The sequence below is a fragment of the Thermothelomyces thermophilus genome, chromosome 6 (assembly GCF_000226095.1).
Source record: "Thermothelomyces thermophilus ATCC 42464 chromosome 6, complete sequence".
Classification (NCBI taxonomy): Eukaryota; Fungi; Ascomycota; class Sordariomycetes; order Sordariales; family Chaetomiaceae; genus Thermothelomyces; species Thermothelomyces thermophilus.
Window position 1 is genome coordinate 1,231,752 of NC_016477.1, and position 18,480 is coordinate 1,250,231.

The window sequence follows — 18,480 nt, forward strand, 5'->3', positions numbered from 1 at the left end:
GTTGCCACTCTGGCAGGGGTCCAGACAGCGGTCATGGTGGAGAAAGTGCAATGGAACTCCACCATCCTCGTCTTGTAGTGTGTGTACGGATTTGGTACAATACACTACCAAGTACGGAGTCGTGGAGTAGCATGGATTGCCAAAGCCCCTTGTCCTCCAGCGCATCGGCACAGCATGGGGGACATCAAAGCGCACCACTACTTGTACGCTGTCCTGAACGTGCCCACTAATACCGCGGCACTTGTTAATCAGCAGCCAGACATTCAAGAGGGTTTTGTTTTTCCTCTAGCACAAACTGGGCGCGAGGCCATGCGTCTGACGCTCCCTTTTCAGACTGGTTTAGGATCACTTTTGACCGGCGCTCCATTGCTTCCTGCGCACCCTGCCTCCGTCATGTGTACGTGTGTACATAGTCCATACAGACGTATACAACACATCTATCCGGATCCTTCATTTGAGTGTATAGGCGCAGTGGGTGGTAGATGGTGTGACAGGTTGATGCGGAACGATGAACGCGCCAGGAGCCGCAGCGAAGCCAGGGCTTGTTCGTTGCCGGCGGTTGTGGACTGTGCTATCCCTGTCGGCCGGTGGAGTTGCGAGTAGCGAGAAGAGGGGCCCCGAGGCTTCCCCATCATCTCCCCATGGAGTCGCAGCCATGGGTGCTGGGCGGGGTACCCGTCACCGCTGGGAGAAAAGTTGGGGTCGGAGCCAAACCGGATCAGCTGGGCCATCTTTTCGGTTGCTTAATCACTCCATATTCGGTATGACTGCTGATTGCTCGAGGCAGTCGAGACGATGGGCCCTGCTGCTCCAGCCGGCACCCAGTGTGCGTCTGGGGGTAGAGCCCCCTGGTCGCCTATGCTTGCCGTGCGTTAACCAAGCAGTGGACTGTTTCTGGGCAGATGGAACCCTCAAACGCAGATGGTCGTGACCATCCCGATCCGCCGCGCTATAAGACGCCTGTTATTTCGTTGCAATGGTGGTGTGTGTAGTGTACGGATTATATGTGCCTGCTGTTATGCGTCTGGGGACGGAAGCACGAAGCGAAGTTTCCATGTTTGTCGGAGGCATTGCCGAAAGCACCTGGGGGCCGTGTGTTAGTCGAGATCCCAAAGAGAGCTTGTTCGAGGTCGATCGGTGGAGGCCAGTTTTCAAGGGATTCGCCCGCGCTCAGCATCGGACTTTGTCGACGAGAGCGGCATATGGCAGCAGCGGCCTGAACGAAGTGGGCTACGCCAAGCCAGTCCCGTTGTACGTGATGTTGCACCGAGAATTTACAGAGAACTTAGTACGAAGCACGGAGTAAACCACAACTTCGTTTTAGTGGAATCCACACTTCCACACAGTGAATGTTATTGGTCTTCAAGTTTTGGCCTCCCAGCCTAAGTTCTGCAAACTTAGGAAGGAGCAATGCTCTCGAAACATGGAGACTACTATGCCAGTGTTCCTGATCACGCCCGCGCCAGGCAACAGCGCCAAAGAAAGTGAGATCGTCCGACATGGAAATCGGGACTGATCTCGACTGAAGGCTATTCAGGGAAAGTCCTGTAAAAGGCAGGCACGACAGGTGGTTGAGTCACGAGAACAGGTGGCGAGATGCCCCGCAATTTCTAATTGCATTGAGAACCAGCAAATTTGTAAAATGGCAAAGCGACACTCCATAGCAATGGCACCGAACTCCTGGCATTCCAGAACAAGCCGACCCCAGCTGCGGTGCGTTTCCAGTTGCTAGTCCGCTAGGGCAAAATGTTTCTCGACCCGTGCTGGGCCTGAATCCAACTTTGGTTCCCACGGTAGGTCAATATCGCCGAACCGACCTTAATACTATCAGATATCGGCCAAAAAAGCGGCGAAGAAGTGGTGAACGAACACGCGGGTTTTCGCCTTTCTCAACAAGGAAGTTGACGCCAGACGTGACTCGAAACAGTTCTGGCCTCCTGAACCAATCACACAGCGCCTCGATACAAGAAGTAGCTACATCTTAGGTTGTCGCACATTGCAATGCTATCTGCGAACGGTGCGGTATCCTCCGATGTCAGCTCGTCCGTATTTCCTTCACGTCGGTACTTCATCTAAGTTAGGATCGAGCAAAACTCATTCAGCTCTGGTTAACATGTTTTTGTTTGTGACCTCTGCCAGATTAGGGCAAGGCGAAGCCGGGAATCGCAACTTTTTGTCACGAGCGTTGAACAGCTTCAATCTTCATCTGTCAGCCACAGTATAAACTCGCCCCGCTTCCGTATGCTCTTCGACTCCAAGGTTTTCCTGAACTTCTGCGTGCCTGCGGCTGTGATTGGCGGCCCCCAGGTTCCTGGACGCTGCAGTCGCCTGTCACACCTGTTGGTCAGTGGCTGGTGCCGGCGGAATTGACGGCGCGAGAATCCACCTTCACAAGTGCCGCTCCTCGTACAGATCCAGCCGAGACTACCACAACACTAACGGAGGACTGCAAAGCAGTAATCCGTAGTTGAAGACCACTGCTGCTCCCCACACCGTAAGCTTGGGGGCCCCAGCTTCGTTTTTCCTCGGAGCCCGGGGCTATTTCCTCACCGCTCGGTGTGCTGCTGGCTGCTTACGGAAACTTGCGGTTCTTGCGCTTCGCTCAGGCCGAACAACTATCAATGTTTCATATGCTTCGGAGGGCACACTTGCTCTGTACGTCCGTCGAACTGAAAGTCGACGTGTGTGCGCACTGGACGCGATTTCGGCGCCACTAGATCTTCTCGGCATCTCGGCCGGACCAGGTCAGTCAGTCAAGCGGCCGACGGTCCGAAACTCCACATATAAGCAAGATCGCGCACAGTTGAGGGCCTGCTGCACCTCTGATTCGCTGGCGCCCCTGTCGGTTCCATGTGCCGACCTTGCACATCATCCAATGAGAGTGGCGACCGAAGACCCATGGCTGGAGTTGTTCCCCGAAACCCCGTGCCACATGGAACTCGCAATCGGTCTGCTGGGGCGCGTCGGGTGATGGAGGTGGGCTCGTCGACTCGTCCAAACAAACGAAGGCGCCTCAGCTGCTTGAAGGCAGACAGCAACCCGAAGCTTGGTCGGGTCAGCGACGCTGAACTTGAAGAGCGCACGCAAAGCTCTTCGGGGCACCATCCCAGCCTGCTTTCAAAGTCAACTACAAAAATGTGCGTGCGCCTCGCACCGTTCAGCCTCATCCGCACGCACCATCTAGTTACTTCTGTGCCGAGCCGTGTGAGGCGAGCGTGCCTGTATGTAAGTGTGTATGTACGGAGGTATGTATGTACGGATTACATACTGCGTATGTATGGACATATATGCAGTGCTGTACAAGTCTGAAGTTATGTCGTGTTATGTACATACATGGACAGGGATACGCGTTCTGCCGCCTTCCAGAAGGTTTCGATCATTGTTCGGCACCAGGGTCCCGTCAGATGGGACTCTTTCCAAACTTGCCTTGAAAGGAAGTGATGTGGCTTTTCAGGAAGACGAGCGATTGGCTCAAAGTTGACTCGGCTTGTCGTCGTCAACCTTTCCAACGGCAGTTGCCGACCAGCAGCCTCTCCATGCAGGTAACTAATGTACGCCGACTCGAAGCTCGTGCGGAAGGAGGCTATCAAGAGTGGTCCTTCGGCTCTCGCGCTGAACAAGAACCTGCCGCTATTCCTCCTACGAGCATGGGGCATTATGGCAGTTCAAATTGCTTGCCTGACGCTTCGGAGAATGAGGCGGCTGGGGGGGGTCTTGGGGTCGAAGTCTGAGCACGGGGCGTGTTGGTCTGCGAGACATAACCTCTGTCTATCAATACCGGGGTAGATAGATTACTTCGCAACGCTCCCCGCAATATTCTCCGGGACGGGGACCGCTTTTCCACCGTCACCTCCGCGAAACGAACCCCATGCCAAGACACCGGCATTATTGGCCGGCACCATGGCCTTTGACCTCCAGCTTAGTGTACTACTGCTTGGGGAGCCCAAGAGCTTCTAGCTCGACACTAACGTTAGTACATCCTTTGATCTCTTCGTTCTGTCTGCAGATTTTGGGGCAATCGCACAACGGTCGTTTTGCGGAGGCTTCCAAGCAGCGCTCCTACACGACAGATGGGTGTCGCGTGCGAAAGACTGGATGCGGCGGGCAGACTCTCTGTGCGGTGTGATGGAAAACCAGGTCAACAGCCAGGCGCCACGATGCAACCTCTCATCTCCGCCGGAACCACACCATGGTTCAGCCCTCGCGGCGTCATCTATCTCGAACGGGGAGGGATCGGCTACCCGTCGTTGGCGACAGGCCCGCGATGGCGCCGCCGAAATGAGTTGCCACTGGTGTTGGTTGGTAGATGTGGATGCCCCCCAAACCCCGTAGTTATGTGCCCGGGGGAGCGGAGAAGCATGCATACGAAGAGCCACGTGCTTGAACTGTGTGGGTGGTGGTGGTGGTGGTGTTGGTGGTTGTAGCTGCTGTACCCTCGCCGCGTCTGAGGTGCTTTCCAACCAGGGAAACGGCCAAGGGCTCCCCACAAGAGCGCGCCTGACCATGATGGCAAACACCCCAATTGTGACGGACTCCTCGTCTGTCGGTGAAGGTGATGATGGCTTTGGACTGATGATTTTGGTTTTTGCAGCAACAAAACGCCGTTTAAGCACCCCCTGACGCCTCAGGGTTGTATATCGCCGGAAGTGTTGGGCGGAGAGTAGATTGCCTTATATTATCGGGCAATATCTGAGGTCGTGGCCCTCACGAGCGACCCTGCGACTTGACCAAAGTAACCGACCGCATGGTGGCAACGCATCCGCTCGGCCTGGCGCAATGAACATGCTCTACCAAGTAAGGCGCATGTGCGACCTGTATGTACCTACCTACCCCGGTACTGACGGGTGCACCTCGATTCGCCTCGCCTGCAGCCATGATGGTGACATCGGCAGTCGTATGGTACATGAAGGTCCGCGAAGAAGACGACCCTTTGGCTTGATCCACCTCTGTCATGGGGCAGCAGTGGCTCGGAAGCGAATGCCGCTTGCGAAAAAGGCGGCAAAGGCCATATGCCACCATCTCCTCTCTACAAGGCAGATGCTCAGAATCGGGTTGCGGGTGCGCATAACACCCCCCTTGCATGTATCCGTGGTTCCGGGCAGAAGACTGGTTAAGGTTCTCGTCCGGCGCCGACCTCTTTCTCATATACTACGCTAGGTACTCGTGCTGAGTCACGGCGGTGCCGGCTCAATGCGGCAACATGCTCCGCTCCAAGTTCCATCCCCCACCGGCCTGCACGGCAGTTGTCAGATCTCCCCAAGCTTAAGCCGAAGAAGTTTGTGGGGAAGTAGAGGTGGGTGGTATACCGAGTCTCGCAACGCAAATCGTCGGAATACAACATCTGGGGGCGCCGAAATCAGCTGTTCCACGCAAGCTTCGGGAACATCTCATGGCCAATTCTCCGACGGTGATCCTTGGCTGGGTCTCTGGCCAACACGGGAGTCGACCACGCCGGAGCGCGATGAGTCTCCCCTTGCTGAACAAGAGGGAGAAATGATGGACATAGCTGGGCCTGGCCAGAACAAAGCGAATCTTGTTTGCGGGTGATCGATTGATGATCCGAGACAGGGCTCGACGAGATATGCTTGCTGTCTTTGGCTTTCAACCGCGAGCCTGGACTGATACAGTTTGTGTTTTGAATCTGCCTGTGCCCTCAGGGGCAGACACGCCGCTGCCGCGAGCGCCAAACGGCGGGAAGTCCAGAACCAAACAAGACGGGCGAAGAGCACGGCTTTCTCCCCGCAGTAATTCTTGGAACAATGATCCCGCCACAAGAGAGCCTGGCGATCAAACAAACAGAGTCCATCTCTTCTGCCGTCGCCTATCGTGTTCCTCCCGTCTCATTAGAACCCTCCCCTCTTCGTCCGAACTCCCTCGTGTTACCACCACATATGTGCTGGGCGCGGCGCATGAAGAATAAAAGAGCGGCTCAAATAACGTTATTTCTTTGTCGTTTCAAGGACTGCACGTCGACCAGTTGCCGGCCTTTCACATACCTTAGGTATGTACAACGTCGCCTCCCGCATGATGAACACGTTGGAAGCTCCAACGACAGCCATGCGCAGTAATACGATGAAGCATTGCTTCTGGAAGCCTACCGTTGTCGTGGCAACACTGGGTCACCACTGCTGCCCGTTGAATAATAGCCCTACCACACATGCAACGTCCCATGGAGACGCCCGCTCTCCCCCCCCTTTCCTTCTGGTATTGCAGAGCATTGTTCGTATCGAAAGCTGGTCTTTAATTGTTCTTCCTCAACAAGCCCGCGTCTCAAGCTTTCCTGGCATCTCTCACACTATACCACCTCTTCAACGTCTGTTTCAGCCGGGCTCTTCCCCGCTACACCGAGAGGTTCTAGGCACCGATTACAAGCAGTTACTGGCCACATATGGCCGTTATAGAACCCCCCCAACCCCCCCCCCCTCCCCCATATTCGGTCAGGGGCGAGCGGCTGCTAAATATTCCGAAGCTCTTGATCGATGGCTGGCAACCGGTTATACACGACGTGCCCTGGAGAAGAAAATCCGTGTTTTGGATGATCTCTATGCTGATCCAATCGCATTCAGCCCACATTTACCTCTCTCCTCTCTTCCCGTGAATCTGGGTCGCAAGCGTGGCGGACGGTGGACCGCCCTCTGGATCGTGGTGGCGTACCTGTCGAGCTTTGAGCGTCGTATGGTCTCGCCGGACCGCTTATTACTATTACCCTCTTTCTCTGCAACGGCCATACGTATGGAAATTAGAGAGCCAACAGGGACAATTTTCTTTTTTCGTGCTCCTCCTTTTTCCTCATCTGATCCGGTCTCTAATATAGGAGGACACCTAAGCCATATCTACAGCGTCGCGTTGGTCTGCGGATCGTTGCAGTTGCGTATTCCTTCTCTGCTTCTCATACCTTCTTCTGGAGGTTGCCGTCGTGTAACCACGGGACGGACGGACGGCCTGCGTCAGGGGAGCGGGTGTGTATTCCATTCCACCACCCTCACACGCCCCTTTCCCCTTGCCTTGCCTCAAGATACGGAATCAGGAGGACTTTGAAGGAGGGAACGAGGGATCAAGGAAATCTGGATGCCGGCAGGATGCATTCTGGCTTGCCGTGCGGAATGTAGAGGCAGGTCCGCTGTCGAGCATTGCGAACGCGCCATCTGCCTGTCTCCGATCTACTCGGGTGCGGCTCGGGATGGCACTGGCATTTGATGTAAATGTTCGGTAGGTGCGTCTGGATTAGACTGTGAGACAATGCTCAAATTTCGTTGGATGGTCGTTCCTCGCGCACGAAGGGGGAAGAACGGACCTGATTCCAAGGGCATGGTTCAGGGAGGGAGACCGAGTCGTCGGTTGGGATGAACGCTCGGTCCTCGATTGTGCCTTGGAACGTTCGCGATCGAGAATTCGAGAAGGTTTCCTTTGCCGGCTGGAACTCGGGAAACAAGCGTCCGTCTTGCATAGCGCTTGCATTGCTCCTGTCATTGCTACTACCCCTTACGAGCACCCCCGTCCCCTTCTCCCCCCTTGAACAAGGGGCGCTGTTAGGAGGGAAGAGCCAACTGATTTGTCTCGCTCACTCGAGCAACCCCCTTCGTTATTGTGGCACGGCACAGCGTCTACTAAGGTCGGAAGGTGGCTATACTGCCTCCCTCCCTTCGTCTGAGGCTTTAGGCTCTATCTGTCCTCTGACATCGGCTAGAGCGGCAAGGAGCAAGGTTTCCGAGATTGACAAAACACAAACGCCGGCTTTGCCTGACAAGAACGCCAGCAAGACGGTGAGCTTCTCGTCTGGCTGCTGCATGCTCCTTGAGTCATCCAGATGGCTAGCGGTTTCCAGGGAGGCACTGGCTTGTGCTTGCTCTTGAGTATCTGTCAACCTTGCAGGCCGAACAACCTCTATTCCAGCCTCGCGGGCGTTCTCTCTTGGTACTCAGGCCGAACTTCCAGAGAAACCGGCTAAACGTTTTGGTACAAGTCTAGGGCGGTTGAGGACGCGGGTATGTCTTGCATCTATGACTTCTCCGATGGCAGAAAGAGAAGCCTTGTTGGGAAATAGGGGATGGGAATCGTGGATGATGTATATATTACGGCAGGAAGTGCCGTGGACGAGAGAATTGCATAACCAGGTCCAGTTGTTGTATACTCCACACCCGCTCAGTGCTATAAGCTCGCATATATGAGTGTCTGTTTGCCCAGTATGCCCAGCCAAGATCAAGAATCGCAGTCGACGGCCAGGAAGGCTCAACCATGAATCAGATTCCACATTTAGGGGCTTAGCCAATTCTGGACGAGAAGAGGTGAGTGCAAGGTATGGACCGAGAGAACAAATGAGAATGGCTGGGCTTATGGCAACACGCGAGGAAGCAGGACCAATGACTCGGACGGAATCCAGGCTCGACCATCGAGGCTCCTGATAGATGGAGAGACTGAACTCGACAACAAACCATACATCACCAACCATACATCACCAGATCCCTGAGAGGCATCATCAAAATTCTGGCTCCGAGATAAGGCTGGCTCGAAGCTTCATATAATCTCCCCGAGAATTTCACTATTAATCGACGTTCCAGGGCCACCATGAACGGCGCGGCACCTGGCTGACCTGATGATGGGCAACAACTCGAGGAAGAAAAAAAGGAGGTCCCTAGAGGAGCAGATCATCTGTGATGGTGTACGGACGTAGACTCCACTCTTGTGCGCACACGGAACCCTAGGTAGTTTTCCTTTCTATATAAGTTAAATACTCTAAACTCATATCATTAATCCTTGGAGTATTCTGTGCTCAATTTCTGTTACTTTTCTGGTTGCTAGGTAAACATAAGCTCAGAGGGGCAGTTCAGGGGTAAGCTTAACCTCCTTTCACATTAAAACAAACATCAGCACCACTCCACCACAGTACGGACGTATGTACATACAAGTACGGATTAGTTGTCTGCTGTCTTGCGTCCCCACCCTCCGAGGGGGGGTGGTGGTGAAGGGTAGTAACAAGCCCTGACGTGGATCCTGTTTAGTACCCACCGCACAACCATTCCTGTCCACAACTCATAGGTGCCAGCGATTATCCCCTCCCTTCAACAGGTCCGCTGGCTCAATGGCAGAGCGTCTGACTACGATTCCTTCCCTTGGGTCCCCTGGGATTCTGAGGGTTGATCAAGTAATCAGGAGGTTCCAGGTTCGACCCCTGGGTGGATCGATGCGATGGTTGAAAGAACCATTTTAAACATTTCGGCTTCTTATTTTGCAATTTTTTTTTTACTTGGATATATATGTAATCCGTACCTCTTCTTCGCTGCCCTTGTCCGTCCGTCCGTTTACGATTGATACATAAGTTTATATTGTATCGGGTCTACTTCGTACTGCTGATGGGAACAGTTAAAACTCGAGCACGCATCTAGATGGCTCATTGAGCCCCGAAAAAAGGCGTAACAGGCAGCCAAAGTTTGTGTGTGTGTGTGTGTCAGGGCGTAAACGCGCACCCTCGGAAATAGAGCACTAATCAGTTGCAGTGGACGCAGCGCAGCACCCAAAAACACAGCAGTTCTTCATCAGTAAAAAAGGGCATTAAAAAGCAACTGTATTGCCCCGAAGTTCAACCAGTTCCAGGAGCTGGACTGGCAAAAGCTAAGGCCGATCGAGGTGGGACTCGAACCCACAACCTCAGTCTGATTCCTTCTAATAGGAGGACCACACGCTACCGTTGCGCCACCCGACCTTAGAACAGCTCACTGATTGAAAGCCAGAGGAGCTGGTGTGTTGGGGGCGCAGAGTGCATGTGCAGCCTATAAGCCCGAGCTTATCGGGCACAATGTGGGGCCGTTGTCTTCTTTCCAAGCCCACCTCTCTTTTAACCACACCACCACCACCAAGCTGCGGCCTACTAGGGCCAGTAGGAATTGGGCGGTTTGTGGAAATGCCCGACCGCGCAAAGGCAGTGGGCCTGAGCGGTCTTTTCTGTTCATATGGACCTTCGCCGTCGCTCCCACCAGCCCTCCCCATGTCATGACCATATCCTCGAAAACCAAGCAGCCCAGCCCTTCCTCGGCGGCTCGCTAGTACACTGCCCTGACCCCGCCGAGCCCGCTTCGAAACCGATGCACGTTGCAGTCGCATACTCGCCGTCGTGGCTGATGCTCACCCTAGCCATCTGGTCCCTCGCGCCCGCTCCCGCCCCCTCTCCGGCCCGTATCAGGGCGACCGGCGCGGACGCACCGGGGCCGGCCAAAGCCCTCTCCCCCGTCAGCTCCTCGGCGTCGGAAGACGAGAGGATGAGTATGTCGTGGAATCCTAGCCTGAGATGCGGATGCGCCTTGAAAGCTGCCTCCTTGGCCGCGAACCTGGGACGTCCCCCAAACCCCATTCGTTTTTTTTGAGGGCAAACGTTAGCACAACTCCTTCCTCCCTCCGCGCATGCTCTATCCCTCCGCCTTCCCCGACACCCAAAAACAAGCACCCCGTCAGGTCACAGAACTCACCGTCCCGCCATGTACGTAGCCGCACGCGCGTACGCGTCTAGGTCGCCGCCCTTGGCCTCGTCCGCCTCGTCTTCCTGCCGTGCCGAACCCTTCGCCCGTTCCTCCTCCTCCCCGGCTTGTTGGGCGGCGGCGACCCGGAGGACCTGGTGGACGGCCGGTCTGGCGCGGGCCAGCTCCTCGGGAGCCAGCACGCGCCGGATGAAGCGCGCGCCCTGCCTGCTGCGCAGGATGTGCGCGATGCGCGCCACGCGGCAGATGTCGGTGCCGATCCGGAGAGGGTAGGGGAAGGCTAGCGGCAGGGGCGGCATCGTGGGTTGATGCTTATTATTATTATTATTATTATTTATTAGAGGCGGAGGAAACTTTTAAAGAGTAATACAACGTAGTACTACGGAGTACGGAGGTAACGGAGGTACTGCATGGGCCGCTGATGAACTGCAGTGTAGGTGCTGGGACGTGCCCCACCTTCCTGTAGAAGTTGGCTTGGGCCAGAAACATCAGATTTCGGCCAACATTTCAACAATGGGCCAGCTTCCTTAAGCTTTCATCCCACCCAGCTGTTCCGGTACCTTTTGCACGACACGGGAAATTTTCAGGTCCCAATTTGATGAATTTTGTCCAAGTATTACATCGCCCCAACCGTCTTGACCCTCAAAAAACCACATCTTGCAAATTTAGAATACATGGTGTTGACATCATCAAAAGCTACGTTTTGATCTTACAAACCAGGCGATGCCTGCCTTCAGATGCAATCCAACAACAAGACCTTTCCAAAGAGGCAGGCCAACTGTCATGTCCCAAACAACCTTGATACTTCCAAAACGCCTGGCGAGACAATCTGTCCCGAATACCCTCCTTCATGTTGCTCTCCCGCAGCAACCTCCTCCACTTTAGGCCCTCCCCCCCCTCCTTCCTGCACCCACCTCTTTCTTTCTTCCACTCCCACCACACTCGTCTCCAACCAACGCCCATTCACCGGAACAGCTTCCAAAGCACTTACTCGTTTAGCAGCGGCGCGCGCTCGGCGTCGGTCTGCTGCCGCCTCTCGGCTCTGCCACCCCACGGGGCCTGCCTGCCCGCCCAGGCGGGGAGGGCCACGACGACGGTCAGGACAAACAGAACAGCCATGATGGTAAAGGCAAAGATCCACTGCAGCGCCACGATCTGGCGGAGGAACTGGGCGACCCCCAGCGACGCCGACAGCACGCTGAGCGCGAAGCCCATGGTGTAGTCCTACAGTTGGGAAAAGCCGGTCAGCCAGTCATCCCAGATTAATATGACCCCCTCCCTTTTTTTTAGAAAAAAAAAAAGTTAACCCCCTTATCCCGTCATTTCCTATTGCGGAGGGGAGGGGCTGAAAGAGATGACGATAGAAGAAGGAGAGTTTTAAAAGACGTACCCTGTAGAAGACGATGAAAAACAGGCCGTAGCCGAGGATGGACCACACAAAAATGTTGGCAAAGACACGCGCGACGAGGCTGTTGTGGTGCGGCACCATGATGGCGCCGTTCCAGTAGATGGCCACGAAGGTCCAGGCCAGCGGGCCCGAGACGGCCGGCAGGTGGACGGACAGGCGCGGGTGGGCGCTGTGGCGGAAGTAGAGCGACGTCAGGTTGGCGAAGTTGAGCAGGAGCAGGACCTCGGCCCAGACGAAGTGGGAGCGTACAAAGAGCATGACGAAGGCGAAGTGGAGGAGGTTGTTGACGATGAAGTCTGTTCATCTCCGTTCCGTTCCGTTTCGTTTGGGTGTTCCTTTATCAGTCCACGTTCTCTTGATGATTCCTTCTTCCCTTCCCTTCCCTTCCCTTCCCTTCCCTTCCCTTCTCTTTTTTTTTTTTTTATTTCCAAGTATATTCCCCTTTCTGTTTCTTCTTGTTCATTGAAATGTGAAGGGTGTAGAGCGAGAGGGGTAACGTACGACTGCCTACGGAACATGCTGCGTTGACGGATTCCGTCTTGGACGAGAAGAGCTGCGAGATATAGCCCAACTGAAGGAGGAAGAGGACGATCCTGGCACGGCTGGTGTTAGCTTTTACTTCTGATGTGACGAGGAAAGAAAGGAGAGTCCAAGCGGTGCAATAGAGAGAGAGAGCAGCAACGAACCAGTAGATAGAAGTGATGACCGGGTTCAGAGAGAAGCCCGAGGGGTGGCGGTGGTTCTGGTGCCAGATGGTTCCGCGATGATACTTGCCATCCTGCGGCCGCTCAAGGGTGTAGTAGACGGTAACGACCACCGACAGCAGCCAGGTGATCAGAGTCAGGACCTTGTACCAGACGATCGATCTGGCGCTGTGCGACTCTCTCTTCGCAAACGGGTTCACTAACATGGTTGGTGAGCATGGCCCGGCCAGGGCTTGTTGTTCAAGCGGCGCACTCACATTGATGAAAGCGATCCATCTTGGCGGTTGGCTGGGATGATGCTTCATTCGAGGGATCCAGAAGTTGTTGGTGGCAGTCATGGCGTGACGTGGGAAACGCGGGGACTTTGCCGGTGTTATTGTTATAGGACAAGCAAGGATGCGCAACCGACCGGGACAGAACACAGAAGACGGGAAACAGGCCTGACCACCGAGGTGTGGCGGCGTATCTTCCTGTCTCCTGCTAGCAAGAAGAGAAAATTGAACAGCCAGGTACTCTCGCCGTTACGTACTTGGATGGCCTTCGCGATGATGGCCTGCCGCAGCAAACCGAAAATCGGGGTCACTGCGTCATTGTTGCAATGCTCCCCTCAACCGTTGCTCGGTTCAATAATACCTAACCTTGTTCCTGTCCACCGCATTGAACGCCCTCCATCCATTGGCAGAATCCGTAGTTCTTCATCTCATTCACATAGTTTGAGGAATCTTCATCGGCCCTCCCTTAGATCTGAAGAGGTTCTATGCAATATTTCCTCAGTCCCACTCAACATGGTGCTTCGGAGCACAAGGATCATGGAAATCTTCAAATGCTCTACTGGAGCAAGTGGGGCCGGGAGATTCCCAGCGAGTGCGGGGAATTAATGGGCTGAGACGTTGGCATACGTCATGCTGTGGCTTGTTCCGCCAACAGTGCAAGCACCAACGAGCATGAGCCTTTTAGACTAGCCGGCCTTTTTCCCACCAAGTTCAGCTGAGTTCCTGATGTACGAAGGGCATAAGGCACATACTGATTACAGTACCTACGTACCTACCTTGTGTGTGCAACACGAGTTTGCCATGTTTGCCTAAGGCAGACAGATTGCTCGTGCTAGCTCTCTCCTGGCTGCTCCTGCCAGTCCTTCACCGATTCCTTTCGCCCCGTTTGTTTGGCAAGGCAAAGAGATCCGTTGTCGGGCGTAGCAGTGGGTCTTCTGTTGCCTTTCCAGAGCGCCATTCCGCCCCCCCCCCCCCCCCCCAAAACCCCCAACAGGAGAGAATAAGCGCCTAACGAAACCCAATAATGTAATTTAACCATTTCCACTCTTCTCCCAGCATCGAAAGACGCTAACTTTGAGCTACCTTTGAGCCCAGGTATACTCGAGCTCTAAAAAGAAGGCTACCATCATGCGCCTGCGAGGCGTCCGGGCCGTGCTTTACCATCAGACAACGATGCCTCGACCCCACCAGTGCATGGTATCGTCGGTTACGACCAGCTACATACAACCAGGCCGAAAGAAGGATCAATTCTACGGTCATAAAAAGCATGCGATAAATGGTCCTACTCAACGGGTAAAGCGTCCACTCGAAAAGGCCACAAGAATCGGCTTTCCTTAGTCGCTTTCACCATACCTCACAGTAACGAAATAACAATTGCCATCCGAACATTGTTGCTCAACCACTGCGGGGGAAGTGCGTACATCCCCTACATGCCTGATTGGCTCACTTTCAATCGAGTAGGCATGAAGGTGCCTTAGCGAAGTGCCATGCAAATGCACATACCTACCTCTGTTCAAATGTATGTACAATTACCTTATTCGGATTGTATGTATGTATGTTATGTACTCGAGGCGTTCTCTATGCCGCTAGGGCGCGAACCGCGGAGATGCCTTCATATCCACCACCAGCAACACTGCCTCTCTTCAACCATCCATTGGGGCTGCTAAGCAATTTTTTAAACAGTACCTTAGGCACCGCATCCCGTTTCACAAGGATCCCTCCCGATATCATTTGGGCATCCTCTCCGAATGAGGTGGTAAACATGACAAACTTCGGGAATGGTACCCGCCATATTGTTGCACCCAGGGTTTCCCGATTGTTTCACAGGCAACACTCCCAATATCGATTGGGCACAGACTCTCTCCCCAGGTTGCGAAGGAAGCAAACATGACGAAATTCCGGAATGGCACGCGCAGAAGTGCACCCAGGCTTCCTGACAAAGAGTGGGAGAGGATGAAGCAGGTGATTATGGACAAGTACAGGATCTTGCCGCTCGAGGCGGTCGTAAAGTACATGAAGAAGGAACACAACTTCTCTGCAACGTGAGGCTGTTTCACGACGCTGCATGATGCCGTCAGACTGACTGGTCGTCCAGGAGAAGGCAGTACATCCATAGGCTCAAGGGGTGGGGGGTACGCAAGTACAAACCGACCCATTCTGGACCCGTCCGCCGGAGCAGTCCTGCCCCTGCCACCAGCGGCTCGGATGCCCCGCCGCCCCCTGTCGATGTTGATGAGCTGTGCGTGGTGCGAGTCCGGCCCTCGTCTGACTATCCGGAACTCACGGCGAATGCTGGCTGGCCCAAGAGAGGCCGAGGCCAACCAGGGCCCCTGAGGGATTCGCTTCTCTGGCTGGCGGACATGCTGTCGCTCCTAGGAGACTTCCGCAATGTCGGCCACATAGTCACGGAGCAGTGGAAAACGAACCTGAGGAGGTACGGCGGCGACGCGTGGCTCAGTACGACTCGAGCCAAGATGGAGCCCAAAGTTGCGCGGATGCTAGCGAGGTCCGGCGACAGGCAGCCGGTTCCGAGCCAGGACTCGTGGGAGAGATTGTGCTGGGAGTTTCGTCACGCTTATACATATTGCACTGCCGGGGGCGAGGAGACGCACGGGGAAGAACAGATAGCGATCGCTCTCGACCGCATAATCTTCCAAGATGGTCAGGGGGCCGACCGGCTCAAACAGCTCGACCGGCGCGTGTCCGGTCTCGACACCCCGGCGTACGTCCTCCTCCGCTCGGCCCTGGCGCGCTACAACTCGGTCCATCCGGACGACAAGAAGTTCGACCTTGACAACATCATGCAGCAGTTCGTGGCCCAGCACCTGCCAACCACGACTCGCTCCGGCCCCGACATCACCTGCCTCTCGTCGTGCCTGCGATGGTGCATCTCCGAGCTGGAAAAGAACGACGCGGGCGTGCCGCCGCAGGTCCCTCGACCGCCGGGCACACGCCGCCGGCACTCCGCCATCCGCCCCGGCGCCGACGACTTCTTCACCACTCTCTGCACCTTCTGGCATCATCTGTCGCAGGAGAGCGGCGGCATCCTCCCCTGCCGCCGAGGAGCCGGGGCGCGGGCCCCGGCCTGGGCTCTCGACGCAGAGGACCAGCTCGGCATCCAGGCGCCGTATCTCCTGGGCATCGTGGTCTGCATGATCACGGCCGCCGACCTGCAGGAGACCTGCGGGGAGGCCGCGCGCCGCCCAGTCCTGGAGCGGGCCCTGGCCGGCGCCAAGGCGCTCAACCGCCTGCTCGACCGCGGCCAGTCCGGCAAGGACGCCCTGCTGGAGGCCTTCCTGCGGCAGGCCTGCGCCGTGGGCTGGCCGCTGACGGAGCTGCACGACCGGGACCTCGGGTGCCGCGTGCGCGACGTCCGGGTGGACGCGGACTCGATGGCGCCGTACCGCCGGTATATTGCCGAATCGCTCAGGGTCACCGACCTGTCCCCGCCGACCTAAGACTTTTCTTTCTTTCTTTTTTTTTTTTTTTACAAGAAAAAGAAGTGAAGTTTTGGGAGGGCTTTGCGAGAAGAGATGATGGGGTCAGCTCATCCCTTCAAGGAGGCGTTTTCGGTCATCTTCCTTGCCACGCCTTGCCTTCCTTCTTCTCCTCTTATCCATCATCCCTTCCGTCTCCCCCCCCCCCCCCCCCCCCGCCACTTTTTAATCATCATTCTGTTTTCGTATTCCTTTTATAGGAAGATTACTTCCCCTTCTTCTCACTCTTCCTCTCCCCCTTCTTCGTCCTAATCTTCTTCTCGTCCTTCTCCCCCTTCTCCTTCTCCTTCTTCTTCTAGCACGCTACCTCGATTCAAACGACAACATAAGGGCGTCTTCTGAGACCTATCAAGGGGACTTATCTGAGCTATACGTTGATCGGCCTTTTCCAGCTTTCTAATTCTTCTGCCCTCTCCCTTGACGTCCTTTTCTCCACTTTGTATAGCATAGGTTAAGCGTGGAGAGCATTAGAGCGCGCCTACAAGGGTTGACCAGCACGCCGGTTCTTCGTTTACCCTACGGAATCAGATACGTGAATATCATCCAGGCCGTGCTCTCGGTTTAGAACAATCCTCAGAAACGAGAGAGGGGATGGTACCAAATCACGTCGCAGAAACCCACGAGTCTCCTGAACCCACGGGAACCACACTTAGGCCCCCTAGCTGATACATACATACATACATACATACTATATCTTTATTTACTCGAGATTCATACTGGCTCTGAACTCGTCGATGGACACGCTCCTCTCGACCAGCTCGGCCTCGTCCTCGTCCCCCCCTCCCCCTCCCTCTTCGGCGGCCGGGGCGCGCCGCCGCTCGAGCGTCCACACCTCCTTCACGCCCAGGCCCTCGAGGTAGTCGAGTCCCCTGCGGTAGTTGGTGGCGACCTGGGCGATGCCGTGGCTGTCGTCGGCAAAGGTGAAGCGGCCGCCCATGCGCACCCACTCCTCGGCGATCTCGCGCTGCGGGTACGGCTCGGCCAGGCCCTTGCGCAGCGCGCTCGTGTTGCACTCGAGCCAGCCGCCGTACCGGCGGACGCACTCGAGGTTGCGCACCACTCGCGCCCAGACTTCCTCGCCGCCCTTGCCGCTGCCATTGCCGTTGTCGTTGTCGTTGTCCTCCTCCTCCTCCTCCCACCGGCGCAACGACCGGCCTGGCGCGGAGCTAAACAGGCGCACGAGGTCAAAGTGCCCGACCACGCGGGGGCGCACCGCCTCGAGCATGGCGAACTGCTCGTCAAAATAGGCGGCGAAGAGGGCGCGCTCGGTGCCGCCGCAGGCGCGGACCGCGTCGGCGTAGGTGGGCGCGTCCAGGTCGATGGGCACGCCGCGCGCGTGGTGGATCGAGCCGACGAAGTAGTCGACGGCCGGGTCGGCGGCCAGCGAGCGGATCAGGGGCCCGTAGGCCGGCCGGATCCACTCGCCCTCGAAGCCGATCAGGACGTGGATCTGGGAGGCGTACTTTTGCTGCAGCCGGCGCGCCTCGGCCAGGTAGGCTTCGTGTCGCGGCGCGAGCGACGCCAGCGTCTCTTCGGGAGAGGGGTCGAGCTGGATCGTTAGTCGTTGGGAGGAGGAGAAAAAAGGGGGTGAAAGGGGGGGGCGGGGCCCTAAGTAGAAGAAGGAGAAGAAAAAGAAAAAGAAGGAGGAGGAGGGGGAGGGGAAGGGGGAGGGGGAGGGAGGTGTCGTTTGTCGGAATGAGGGGAAGAAGAGGGAAGAAAGGGGGAATGTGAACGTAGAGTGAATGTACTTACCTCTTCGGGATACAGGTCGGACAGTTCAGTGCGCGGCATGTGCTCGGTGAGGCCGATGGTCTTGTATCCGACCTTGATAGCGTGCAGGATAATGTCCTCGAGCTGGTCTTTGGCGTGGCCAGGGCAGAACTGGCCCGAGTGGGAGTGCATTGTGAAGGCCATCGTGAGGGTGGTTGCTAGGCGAGCGATGTCAGGGCCGGAGGGTTCTGAGCCGTTTACGGCCGTAGTAGGTCTTATCTTCACGTTGCGTGCAAACCCCCCTCCCCCCCCCAAAAAAAAATAAAAAGAGAAGACCAAAAATAAAAAAGAGAAGAAAGTGAAGAAAAAAAGGTGAAAAAAGAAGAGAAAGAGGAAGACTACTTACACAGATCATGTATA

At 55.7% G+C, this 18,480-nt stretch overlaps 7 protein-coding genes and 2 non-coding genes across 9 annotated transcripts; 3 read left to right on the top strand and 6 right to left on the bottom strand.

Annotated features, from left to right (window-relative positions):
* Nucleotides 1-795: 795 nt before the first annotated feature.
* On the top strand, nucleotides 796-1,864 carry MYCTH_2112717 (uncharacterized protein; the record flags this gene model as incomplete). The annotated part of the gene is made up of 6 exons (XM_003665871.1): nucleotides 796-867; nucleotides 903-984; nucleotides 1,038-1,251; nucleotides 1,402-1,484; nucleotides 1,693-1,793; nucleotides 1,832-1,864. 6 exons carry the CDS (start codon nucleotides 796-798, stop codon nucleotides 1,862-1,864), a joined length of 585 nt encoding a protein of 194 aa, XP_003665919.1.
* A 2,345-nt stretch (nucleotides 1,865-4,209) lies between these two features.
* Nucleotides 4,210-4,746, bottom strand: MYCTH_2129802 (uncharacterized protein; the record flags this gene model as incomplete). Its single annotated transcript, XM_003665872.1, has 3 exons — nucleotides 4,210-4,289; nucleotides 4,367-4,569; nucleotides 4,709-4,746. The coding sequence occupies 3 exons, from the start codon at nucleotides 4,744-4,746 to the stop codon at nucleotides 4,210-4,212; spliced, it is 321 nt and encodes a 106-aa protein (XP_003665920.1).
* A 4,319-nt stretch (nucleotides 4,747-9,065) lies between these two features.
* MYCTH_t167 lies at nucleotides 9,066-9,181 on the top strand. The gene has a single exon. It is a non-coding gene; the product is annotated as a tRNA-Arg (tRNA).
* A 435-nt stretch (nucleotides 9,182-9,616) lies between these two features.
* On the bottom strand, nucleotides 9,617-9,700 carry MYCTH_t178. The gene has a single exon. It is a non-coding gene; the product is annotated as a tRNA-Arg (tRNA).
* A 150-nt stretch (nucleotides 9,701-9,850) lies between these two features.
* Nucleotides 9,851-10,348, bottom strand: MYCTH_2310148 (uncharacterized protein; the record flags this gene model as incomplete). Its single annotated transcript, XM_003665873.1, has 1 exon — nucleotides 9,851-10,348. One exon carries the CDS (start codon nucleotides 10,343-10,345, stop codon nucleotides 9,986-9,988), a length of 360 nt encoding a protein of 119 aa, XP_003665921.1. The 3' UTR covers nucleotides 9,851-9,985.
* Nucleotides 10,349-10,369: 21 nt separating this feature from the next.
* MYCTH_2310149 (uncharacterized protein) lies at nucleotides 10,370-11,006 on the bottom strand. Its single transcript, XM_003665874.1, has one exon. It carries the CDS (start codon nucleotides 10,766-10,768, stop codon nucleotides 10,457-10,459), a length of 312 nt encoding a protein of 103 aa, XP_003665922.1. The 5' UTR covers nucleotides 10,769-11,006; the 3' UTR covers nucleotides 10,370-10,456.
* A 357-nt stretch (nucleotides 11,007-11,363) lies between these two features.
* Nucleotides 11,364-13,081, bottom strand: MYCTH_2310154 (uncharacterized protein). The gene is made up of 5 exons (XM_003665875.1): nucleotides 12,839-13,081; nucleotides 12,564-12,780; nucleotides 12,379-12,470; nucleotides 11,860-12,173; nucleotides 11,364-11,693 (listed from the first exon to the last, which is right to left on the bottom strand). The coding sequence occupies exons 1-5, from the start codon at nucleotides 12,855-12,857 to the stop codon at nucleotides 11,457-11,459; spliced, it is 879 nt and encodes a 292-aa protein (XP_003665923.1). The 5' UTR covers nucleotides 12,858-13,081; the 3' UTR covers nucleotides 11,364-11,456.
* Nucleotides 13,082-14,349: 1,268 nt separating this feature from the next.
* On the top strand, nucleotides 14,350-16,353 carry MYCTH_2310160 (uncharacterized protein). The gene is made up of 3 exons (XM_003665876.1): nucleotides 14,350-14,372; nucleotides 14,537-14,895; nucleotides 14,949-16,353. Exons 2-3 carry the CDS (start codon nucleotides 14,741-14,743, stop codon nucleotides 16,309-16,311), a joined length of 1,518 nt encoding a protein of 505 aa, XP_003665924.1. The 5' UTR covers nucleotides 14,350-14,372; nucleotides 14,537-14,740; the 3' UTR covers nucleotides 16,312-16,353.
* Nucleotides 16,354-17,050: 697 nt separating this feature from the next.
* MYCTH_2069574 (uncharacterized protein) lies at nucleotides 17,051-18,264 on the bottom strand (the record flags this gene model as incomplete). Its single annotated transcript, XM_003665877.1, has 3 exons — nucleotides 17,051-17,441; nucleotides 17,490-17,899; nucleotides 18,103-18,264. The coding sequence occupies 3 exons, from the start codon at nucleotides 18,262-18,264 to the stop codon at nucleotides 17,051-17,053; spliced, it is 963 nt and encodes a 320-aa protein (XP_003665925.1).
* Nucleotides 18,265-18,480: the final 216 nt, after the last annotated feature.

Bases quoted from the DNA above. Each gene is read 5' to 3' on its own strand.
- MYCTH_2310149 (XM_003665874.1), bottom strand. From the start codon at position 10,768: ATGCCGCCCCTGCCGCTAGCCTTCCCCTACCCTCTCCGGATCGGCACC.
- MYCTH_2310154 (XM_003665875.1), bottom strand. The intron at 12,174-12,378 runs GTACGTTACCCC...GGAGATGAACAG, and splicing joins AGCATGTTCCGTAGGCAGTC to ACTTCATCGTCAACAACCTC. The intron at 11,694-11,859 runs GTACGTCTTTTA...TCCCAACTGTAG, and splicing joins TTTTCATCGTCTTCTACAGG to GACTACACCATGGGCTTCGC.
- MYCTH_2310160 (XM_003665876.1), top strand. From the start codon at position 14,741: ATGACGAAATTCCGGAATGGCACGCGCAGAAGTGCACCCAGGCTTCCT. The intron at 14,896-14,948 runs GTGAGGCTGTTT...CTGGTCGTCCAG, and splicing joins GAACACAACTTCTCTGCAAC to GAGAAGGCAGTACATCCATA.